Consider the following 11,185-nt stretch of genomic DNA (forward strand, 5'->3'; position numbering starts at 1 on the left):
TGGTAATCAGTCCCTTGATTGGAATCCCCAAGGGACATGCAAGGTGGGGCATCCAAAAAAGACATGGAGACGCTCACTGTCTGAATGAAATGTAGATGGCAAGCCTCATTTGGGAGGCTACCAAGAAGACGACGGATGCTCGTAGATGCCCTATATTTCACAAGGAGTGAAGAGGATTAAGTTAAGTAAGTCTGCTCCACTCACTATTTTAAAAGATTGAAATAAGTCTTGTCCCATTACATTTTCTACATTTATTTTTACATATTACATTAAAAATGTTACTATGTTTAGTATTAAAATCAGCCCAACATTTGCAAAACTTGTCTTGCACGTCTTTCTTTTTCAGCATCAACAGATTCATCTGAAATTATAAGTTAAAATTAGTTAATGAACAGATGCATCTTATATAGCTGTAGGTCTTGTGAAGTTTATCTCTATAATTCAAGAAGATCAACACAATGTTCACGGTATAATTATTTAAAATATAGACATACATATACATACAGGTAAAACAAGTCATTGATTAAACAAAACCTCTGCAGCTTTGAGGTATGACACATTGCCTTCTGAATGGTAGGTTCCAAGTTTAAGTCCAGCTCTGGGCGGCAAAGTTGAGTGCTTGGAAAAGAGCCTTTACTCGTATTCTCTTAACACTCCTGAGTAAAATGAGTACCTGGCCAGTAACAGGGTTATCTCAGTCAAAAAAAAAAAAATTTTAAGTTCAGATTAAGTGTTTAATCACATCTTAAATCTTAAATGTTGCTGTTGGCTTGGGACCACAATGGATATTGTTATATGAAGCTCAAATTTTTCGAGACTTAAAAAGAAAACCAATCTTTTTGTTATTACTCGATAAAATGTACTCCTTGAACTCCTTGGAATATGCAAAAAGGTTCACAGTATTTCATCAGTGGCTTAAATTTTAATTAATCTTTTTTATTTATTTTTTACATTGGCCGAATGAAATTAGTTTGAAGAAACTGTGACAGAAGTAAAATTTAGTTTGAGGAAGGAATGAAATGATAACAAAGAATAATCATAAAAAAATTTGGGACATTCCAATAAGTTCAAGAAAACTGTATGTTTGAGGAAACCGTGCTAGAGTGTAAACCGAAAAAAGTTCCACTTCAAAAAGATTAATAAATTGAAAACAATTCAGTTATTTTCTATTTGTTATTGTATTAACAGCCAAACTACAGATAAGCTGAAAAGAAAAGCTTCCAGTTTACTAGTGATTTGAGTGTCCTCAATGTATTATGCTGAATCTATGCATAAAGCAAGGACCTTATTTTGAACTGAAAACAAAATATGATACTGATCATGGTAACAATGAAAAGTTATGTAAATAATACAGAGATGCCACCCAAATATTATTTGTAAAAGTTGGAAAATCAAGGTTATAATGTGTCAATCTTTTTACATGTCCCATTCGGTAAAGAATCTTTTTCAGCAACAGTTTTGAGATTGCCATAATTTCTGAAACGTCACCTCTAACACCAGAGGAGTCATTTTAGAAATCACTAATTTAATGTTGCTTTATGTGACAGTACTAATTTTATCCACACACATTATGCAATACATAAAACAGGCTTTCTTCAGCTCCCTAAACAAATCAGAATAAAAACATCATCCTCAAAATTTTCCTGCAACACTCCCATTTTAATTTAGTTTTGATACTTTTCTCTAGATTCTTTATACTTTTGTCACCTCTCTTAACAAATCGTCGTCATCAAGTATCCTGCTTTACAATAATAAAAGTTCGAATCCAACACTCATTACAAAAAGGTAGTAAACAAAGCAATATGAGCATTCTCCAGTTCCCAGATAGTTGGCAGTGATTTCAGACAAAATTTTAAACCCATTTGACCATGTCTACCAGCAAAGCCCATGAGGGGGGCGGGCGAGGGAGTTCAGATTAAAACGGACTGCTGGTTGGTAAAACATTAAAAAAAGTGGCATCTCTGTTAACAATATAAATGGTGGTGGTTGTAATGACAAATAAATAATTTATTATTTATTTTAAAGAAGAAGAAGAAGAAGAAGAAGAAGAAGAAGAAGAAGAAGAAGAAGAAGAAGAAGAAGAAGAAGAAGAAGAAGAAGAAGAAGAAGAAGAAGAAGAAGAAGAAGAAGGAGGAGGAAGAGAAGAAGGAGGAGAAGAAGCCATTTTAAAAGAGACATCCCCTCTGTGATAGGACAATAACCCAGACAAATATGATGAGTATAGAAGAAACCCCAGTTTTTATATGATCCCAGATATAAGACAACTGCAGAAGCCAATACTTCGCTGAAACTGCAGTTCCATAGTAAAAAAAATCAAAAAAATAAAAGAGAGAAACCTTTACAAACCTTCATCTTCCTTAATACAAGCCATGGCATCTGCCTTTAACTGTTCCCTGGCTTTCCCTTGACTTTTTTCAAAGTACTGCAAGCAAGTTTCAAAGTCTTTCTCTGTGACCTGTTAAGACCAATGAGGGATAAATATAAATTGATGTGAAAATGAAAGCACTGAAGTTAATATAAAACAAATACACTAAAGCACTTGCCATCCAACAAACATGACTATCATTGTTTTATAGTTCAAAATAAAATATAAATCTTGATTTCAATTGGCACTGTCCTAAAATATACGAATAAATGTCATAAACTTCAAGGATTGATCAAACCAGCAGAGGAAAAGACGGTCAAAATATCCTTGCACTTTTCTTCACACTTTACATTTGAACTCCATTTTAATATGACCTGAAACTTGATGTTAATTCACCAAGAAAGCAGTAACAATGACAGTGGCAGCAAGGAACTTCAATATGTACATTGTGGTTATCAATTACCAATGAACATGAATAAAACATTTGGAGCAATAATGATTTTCAAATCAATTCAGTCTCGCTTCTAATGAGTTCAAAATTAAATACCCTACCTCCCTTAAATGTTTCAACATACAATGAAAATCAACCACAATAACTGATATCATCTATCCAAATTATTTTCAAGTAGGCATTCTTCACTTTTGCTAAATTGGACAAAACTTACATTAGTAGTCATATCTGTATAGCACTCTTAGAGTTCTATAGAGTTGGGAGTGGAGGGAAAGACAGAAAGTATATCGAGATAGACCAGCATCTTTTTCAAAGGGTAGCAAACAATTATTACAGCCCATTTAATGCTATGTCCTGGATAAACCTGAGCTCAATGATCAAATGATTATAAAAGTCTACATTGCTATTTAAAACCAGAACCTTTGATTTCCCCTCATTTTTATATTTCTAAAAATGTTCTTCTCAATCACACATACAAAAATATATTGGCAACTTACAGCTGGATTATACAGGATCTTCATCAATCGAATTTGATATAATTTGCTGAACTTCCATGATCTGAAATTATATTTCCACAAGTTTAAGTAATTCAGGGCACGACTGATCTGTGTTGGTTTCTGTTTCTTTTTCCTTTTGGCCTTGATATCTTCACCACCATGGTCACTCAAGAGTTTTGTATCCACAACTCCAAAAGATGAGGAATCTTTCCCCTTTTTCTTTCCTTTCTTTGACTGCAACTGTTCCTGTTCTGAATTGTTATCTGCTTCATCGTCCTCACTAGAACTACTTGAAAATTCTTTTTTCTGCTTTTTCTTCTTCTTTTTGGTTGACGGTGATTGTTGTTTGCTAGAAATGCTAACATTTTCCTCCTCCATTTCACTAGAACTACTTACTCTGTCATGTCCAACTTCCTGTTCCTGACTTGTAACATCTGATTTTCTTTGAGTCATATGATTTTTCTTCTTCTTGTATTTTTTATCCACATTATCTTCTTCCAGCATGGAATCATCTTCAAACTGACTTCCTTTTACCTTTTTGGATTTTTTTTTACCGTTTGCAGGTGCATCAGATTTCTCTTCATTCAGACTTTTCCTTTTCTTTTTAGGACTTTCATCTTGCTCCTCTATTTCATGTTCATCTTGAACTTTCTTTTTCTTTTTAGACTTTTTATCAGCGATTGATACACTTTCTCCTAACGATGATGTATTTTCATTTTGAATCCTCTTCTTTTTAGAACTTTTACTAAGGCCAGGTGTGTGTGCATCAATGGATGATTCATTTTCATGCTGATTTTTTTTCTTCTTTTTAGAGCTTTTATCAAGGTTGGATACATTTTTCTCTATCAACAACCCATCTTCATTTTGAATGCTCCTCTTCTTTTTAGAACTTTTATCATGACTGGATGCATGGTCCTCAAGCAATGATTCATCTCCATCTTGAACTCTCTTGCGCTTTTTAGAATGTTTATCATGACTGGATGCAGTGTCTTCAAGCAAAGATTCGTCTTCATCTTGAACTCTCTTACGCTTATTTGAACTTTTATCATGGTTAGCTGTTCCCATACTGTCTATGACTATGACAGTTTATCACTGTAGATGAAAAAAATATTATTGTTATTAGATAATAGAAAAGTACAGCACAAAAATCTCAAAATCAAGGAAATATCAAACACATTTCAATTACCCCGTCTTAACCCCTCTATTTTCAAAGAAATGGCAACACGAAAATCTTGAATACAATCAGAGGCAAACATGCAAATCTAGAACAAACTGGACCTTAACTCTCGAGTTCATTGATAAAATTCTTTTGCCTATGTTTCTAGTGAACAGAAACGAAAGCTGCCGTCGCTCTCCATTGGTGTTAACTGTGCTAGTTAATGTGTTTTCATGTGTGTGTTGTGTGGAGGGTGGCGGTGTGAGAAGTATGTTTGACCAGTGTCTCATGCATGGGATATTTCACTCAAATGTGTACCAGTCAGTACCAGTGGGGGACTAGCGAAACTGATGACATGAGGCTGATACTATCATGTATTAAAATCAATGTTTATAGATAAAGACGTTAAGGGCTGAGTGTGTAATAATAGAAAACGGTAAGGGCTGCCTGAAGCCGGTGATCGTAAAATACTAACGAAAGAGTGAAAATGGAAAGGCTTCGTATGGGAACAAAACAGACAATGGACGTTTCGGGTACAAACCCTTCGTCAGCACAACAATACACAAATAAACGTGGAAAACAAATAAAATATAATGAAAAATAACTTGTATCGTCTGTACTCAATGGTGGTTGCAGTATGAATGAAATGTTAGCGTGGCGTGGGTAGAGGATAGGGTGCCCCAGGGGGTGATCTAATTGATAAGCAAAGGTCAGCGTCAGGGAGCCGAACTTTCCAGACTATAATGGAAGGTAAAAGACATATTGTAGTAGTAGTAGTAGTAGTGTAGTAGTAGTAGTAGTAGTAGTAGTAGTAGTAGTAGTAGTAGTAGTAGTAGTAGTAGTATAGTAGTATAGTATAGTTAGTAGTAGAACACTGTAGTGGAACAGTAGGGGGCGGTGGAGGGGGCGAGGTGAAAGAGTCACGGCGGAGGTGGGGGGGGGGGTGTTTGTTGGATGAGCGAAGGTCGAATCTTCGCGAAGGAACGATGCGATAGTAAAGTGGAAGCTGTTCAAAAGGTACATTGACGACTGTTTCGGCATTACGTCATTGACCCACAGCCAGTTGAAAGGGTTCATCCTAGCGATGGACTCCTTCCACCCGTCCATAGAGTACACTTATGAGATTTCAACCTCTGAGGTGAACTTTTTGGACATCAAGGCTGTATTGACCAGCACGGGAGTACGGACCACTGTACACTACAAGGAAACGGACAGTCACAGCTACCTGCTCTATCGGTCATCCCATCCGGTGAAGTGCAAAGACTCCATCCCATTCAGTCAGATACTCCGCTTGCGGAGACTCTGTCTGGAAGATGATGAATTTGCGCTTCAACGTGATCGCATGCTCGATTTTTTTAGGGCACGGGAATACCCGAAAGGGTTTTGCTTAAGGCTGTCCGGAAAGCCAGCCTCGTGTCGAGAGAAGCAGCAATGAGGCCTCGTAATGCCAGGAAGCAGGAGACACAGCGTCCCATTTTAGTCCTCACGCATCACCCCCATGCCGATCAAGTGAGGAACATCCTATTGCAGAACTATGGGATCCTCCAGGCGGGCGAAGACACCCACAGAGTTTTTTCAGAACCCCCGTTGGTAGCATATCGACGGGATCGTAACCTGAGGGATCTCCTTGTCAGAAGCCGCCTGGAACCCATACCTAGGGATGGACCTAAAGCCAGATCGTGTATGCGACCCCGATGCAAGACTTGTGGCACCTGTGGGAGTATGACAGAGTCAGCTTTCCAGACAAGATTTGGGACATCAGGCGGCCGTTTACTTGCACTGACCGTAATCTAGTCTATGCGATTACGTGCTCCCTGTGTGGGATTGTTTACGTTGGTGAGACCGGAAAGAGGCTGGGTGACAGATTCGTGCAGCACTTGCGTGACATATCGAACTGTGCAGACACAGCAGTGGCCAGACACTTCAATCTGCCAGACCACTGCGATGTACAGTGTGTGCGTGTGTGTGTGCTCAGTTTTTGCCATTCGGACACTTCCGCCCGTCGACGTAGGGAAACTCACCTGATCAAGTTGTTGGGAACGCTGACTCCACGCGGACTCAACACCAGGATTGACCACCACTAGATGTCAACGTCCCCCATATTCATCACCACTGCTGCTCTCACTTCTGCCACTACAGCTACTGCTGCTGCTACTACTACTACTTCTACTACTACTACTACTTCTACTACTACTACTACTACTACTACTACTACTACTACTACTACTACTACTACTACTACTACTACTACTACTACTACTACTACTACTACTACTACTACTACTACTACTAACTACTACTACACTACTACTACTACTACTACTAACTACCACTACTACTACTGTTCATACTACTAAAAGTACAACTCTACCTACCTACCTACCTATCTATCTATCTATCTATCTATCTATCTATCTATCTATCTATCTATCTATCTATCTACCTATCTATCTATCTATCTATCTATCTATCTAGCTACCTATCTATCTACTGATTATCCACCGATTCATAGTCATCTACCTTCCTAGCTATCTCTCATTGTGTCCAATCATCCACTTTTTTATCCATTTATATACATATAGACCCAGCTATCACTCGGCTGTTTACTCGCCCTCTTCACCTCCCTCCCCCCTTTCTCTCTCTCTCCTCTCTCTCTCTCTCTCTCTTCTCTCTCTCTCTCCTCTCTCTCTCCTCTCTCTCTCTCCTCCTCTTCTTTCTTGTCCCCCTCCTCTCTTCTTTCTCCCTCCCCCCCTCTCTCTCTAATTCCCCCTCTCTACCGGTCCGCCTCAAACTAACCCCCCTCCCACCCCCCCCCTTTTTTTTTTTCTCTCTCTGTCTCTCTCTCTCTCTCTCTCTCCCCCCTCTTTTCTGTCTTTCTACCTATCTATCTGTCTATCCATCTATCTATTTATCGTGTATTCCACTTTACTACCGCATCGTTCCTTCGCGAAGATTCGACCTTCGCTCATCCAACAAACACCCCCCCCCCCCACCTCCGCCGTGACTCTTTCACCTCGCCCCCTCCACCGCCCCCTACTGTTCCACTACAGTGTTTCTACTACTACTACTACTACTACTACTACTCTACTACTACTACTACTACTACTACTACTACTACTACTACTACTACCAATATGTCTTTTACCTTCCATTATAGTCTGGAAAGTTCGGTTCCCTGACGCTGACCTTTGCTTATCAATTAGATCACCCCCCTGGGGCACCCTATCCTCTACCCACGCCACGCTAACATTTCATTCATACTGCAACCACCATTGAGTACAGACGATACAAGTTATTTTTCATTATATTTTATTTGTTTTCCACGTTTATTTGTGTATTGTTGTGCTGACGAAGGGTTTGTACCCGAAACGTCCATTGTCTGTTTTGTTCCCATACGAAGCCTTTCCATTTTCACTCTTTCGTTAGTGTGTAATAATAATGTGATTGCCTTCTGTTGAAAGGAGAACATTATACCATCAGTTCTTGAATGAAACAAGACTGCTTCCAGTCACCTGGATAAAAAATACATATGCCTGCATTAAGTCAGCAAATGTGAGATAATTTTTTTATTCTATGATTTTACTTTCTCCAAATAGCCGTAGGACATTGAGTGAGCAAAATTTGAATTCTGAAGCAAAATTTCTTCATACTCTTTTTTTTTATAAAGGATGTAAAATTCTGCTGTTTTACTTTGTGGTTGTAGTACTAGTGGTGGTAGGAATGACGATTTGGTGGATATAGTTGTGGTAGGGATGATGATGTGTTAGTCGTTGTAGTGGTAGGGATGATGATGTGGTGGTGGTTGTAGTAGTTATGATAGGAATAATGTGGTGGTGGTTGCAGAGTAGTAGTGGTAGGGATGGTAATGTGGTAGTAGCAATAGTTGTAGTTGTGGGGTAGTGGTGGTAGGGATGGTGATGTGGTGGTTGCTGAAGTAGGAATGATGATAGTAGGAATGATGATGTGGTGGTAGTTGTAATAGTGGTGGTGATGGTGATCATACATTGAGTAAATGCATGATTTGCAATTCAATTTTTCAGCCTTTTGGGCTGAAATTTGGTCCGCTCCAAATAGCAAAGATAGATAACGAGCAGCAAGCGAATTTCAGATCCATGACCTGTGACCTCGGATGACTAAAAAAGTTTCATGATGCAAGGTGTAATAGAATTATGTCATTATTACTAAAGGCTAGCATCAGTACGTGTGTGTGTATTCCGACAGCCCATCCATTGTGCGTCTAACGCGGCAAGCCATGATACATTGGTAACATGTATGCGAGCATGTGTGTGTGTATTCCGACCATACAGGTATCTGCTCACCAAGGCAGTGGACTGCGTGTTGATCATATTATTGTTCTCTTTAGTAGAATGTACTCTGTGCTGGTTGATACATTTTTATTGAGATATTAAGTTCTCCTATTACAGTAAACTTTAAAAGACAAATTTACTTCCCTTAGATCAGGGATATTTGATATAATTCCAACATCTTCATTTTTATTTACAAACAAGCAACTCGCACACCGTTTATTGATGTATTACGCAATAACAAAATTGCTGTTGTGCCTACCAATTTGTACGAATAGTATTATGATGCCACATTTTCACCTGTAACAATTCATTGATTTTTATATATTGCATTTTGTGATTTATTGTCATTTTATTTTAACATGTCGAACACCCTTACGGGAATTGCCAAAATTTCTAAACATTCCCCATCAATGATACTGTGGTCACATAGATACTTTCCCTGAGGTCTGCGTTGATATCACATCGTGTATGTTCCATATTTTGATGTTGTTTGCTTTATCATTCAATAAACTCCACAAAATTGAATAAATAGCCTTCTGACTTAAGTCCTTTCACGAACACTTTCTTTACGTAAGTGGTCGAGGAATCAGAGTTGACGAAGGATCTGAACCACTGGATTGTGTGTGCTCATCACATGAAATAGTGATCTTCATTTTCTTTACACTACTACTCCTACGGCCGTTGAGAGACATAGCCGCAACCGGCCATATGAAATCATAGTCTCTTGGCTGCCTTTACTTTACATGAAATCAGCTATCACTACTAATTCATATTCCATTTCTATTTGAGAACCTCCACAGAACGTTTACGGTTCGGAACCCAAGTCGACTCTGCGACTAAGACCATCAACCTCTTTGTACAGTATATCACCACTCAGATACCGTTACATTAGTATTAGCAGAAATTACTTTTTCGGATTTTACCGGCACTATAGTCGGAGATAGCAACACAAAGGGCGGGGGGGTTAGGAGTAGAAATGAAAGAAATCAAGGTCATAAGTTACTGTGTGAAAAGCTCAATGCCACCTTCGCCCCTCCCTCCCAAAGCACGGTACAAGGTTACCGTGTACGTAAATCCTGATGATGCTAGGTGCCCGTATACCGTGAACGTAGACACTCCGTTTTTTAAATGTAAATGGCATATTAGAAGAAAAAAAAAAGTTTTAAAGATGTTTACTTTTTCAGAATTTGGGAGGCCTTCTGAAAGCTCCTACATCTCCAGTATTAATGTTCTAGTTGGGGGTTTGGGAGGGGGGAAACTTTCTAAATTATTTTTAAAAGTCTCCCCCCTGCCAAACCCCCTACTAAAACTAAAACATTATTTAAAAAGTTTTTCCCCTCCCAAACCCCCTACTAGAACATTAATACTGGGGATGTAGGAGCTTTCGGAAGGCCTCCCCAGAATATTAGTGACTCTATTTTTGAGGTTAAACACTTAAACATAATGCTGGAACTGGACATATAAACGCCTGACAAAAGATCCACGGAGAAAATACTACTGAAAGAGATGCTACCCCGAGGAGCCTACGGAATTTCTCCCCAAATGGATACAGATAACTGCCATTATAAAGAAGCAAGTCTCAACACCGTAGCCAAAGCCGTAGAGCCTGGGCCTGGCCTCGGCTCGGCGTGAACTTCAGTTATGGCGCCGTGAACATAACCACTGCGATTGTGAAGGTTTGTGAGTTGGGTGCTATAGTTTAAAAAATGAGAAACGTTTTTATTACCTTCTACTTTTATATTTCGGGACTGTTCACAAATTTTAAAAAATTATTGGTGGCCAGTGGAATGAGAGACACGCCGTTATTGTCCTTTCGCTTTCGATTTGCAGTGGAAATTTGTGTTTCGTTCCTTTGTGTTTATTTTGGTATAGTTTTTAAGACCAACGGGACGTTCTGTCTGCATTTTATTTTTCAACTCACTAGATAACCAATGAACATACCATCATCATCTTCAGCAGCAGCATCATCATCATCATCATCATCATCATCATCATCATCATCATCATTTCTCTCACCTACTTCCTCTTCCTCTCCTCCTCCTCCTCGCCTTCAACTTACACGTACGCAAAGACGAGCCGCATGCGGGCACTGTCCCTTGCGTGTGATACTCCACGCAGTACTTCACTACTACTACTACTACTACTACTACTACTACTACTACTACTACTACTACTACTATATATATTATTATTATTATTATTATTATTATTATTATTATTATTATTATTATTATTATTATTAATATTAAATTTATAATAATATAATTAATAATAATAATAATAATAATAATAATAATAATAATAATAATAATAATAATAATAATAATAATAATAATAATATTTTCTTCTTCTTCTTCTTCTTCTTCTACTTACTACTACTACTACTACTACTACTACTACTACTACTAC

The 11,185-nt window shown here is 38.3% G+C and overlaps 1 protein-coding gene across 2 annotated transcripts; it reads right to left on the reverse strand.

Moving 5' to 3' along the window:
• Positions 1 to 236: 236 nt before the first annotated feature.
• LOC144972691 (uncharacterized) lies at positions 237 to 10,781 on the reverse strand. Of its 2 annotated transcripts, none has more exons than XM_078914227.1 (4): positions 10,718 to 10,781; positions 3,314 to 4,405; positions 2,347 to 2,455; positions 237 to 361 (listed from the first exon to the last, which is right to left on the reverse strand). In XM_078914227.1, exons 2-4 carry the CDS (start codon positions 4,376 to 4,378, stop codon positions 300 to 302), a joined length of 1,236 nt encoding a protein of 411 aa, XP_078770353.1. In that variant the 5' UTR covers positions 4,379 to 4,405; positions 10,718 to 10,781; the 3' UTR covers positions 237 to 299. The 2 variants fall into 2 exon arrangements, with proteins under 2 accessions (XP_078770353.1, XP_078770352.1); XM_078914226.1 differs by lacking the exon at positions 10,718 to 10,781 and adding an exon at positions 10,503 to 10,643.
• Between the last annotated feature and the right edge of the window lie 404 nt (positions 10,782 to 11,185).

This window comes from Berghia stephanieae, chromosome 5 (genome assembly GCF_034508935.2).
Source record: "Berghia stephanieae isolate SIO BIC M18660-M18661 chromosome 5, UCSD_Bste_1.3, whole genome shotgun sequence".
Classification (NCBI taxonomy): domain Eukaryota; kingdom Metazoa; phylum Mollusca; class Gastropoda; order Nudibranchia; family Aeolidiidae; genus Berghia; species Berghia stephanieae.

Bases quoted from the DNA above. Each gene is read 5' to 3' on its own strand.
- LOC144972691 (XM_078914227.1), bottom strand. From the start codon at position 4,378: ATGGGAACAGCTAACCATGATAAAAGTTCAAATAAGCGTAAGAGAGTT. The intron at 2,456-3,313 runs GTAAGTTGCCAA...TGGTCTTAACAG, and splicing joins AGATCCTGTATAATCCAGCT to GTCACAGAGAAAGACTTTGA. The intron at 362-2,346 runs GTTTGTAAAGGT...TTATAATTTCAG, and splicing joins TTGTATTAAGGAAGATGAAG to ATGAATCTGTTGATGCTGAA.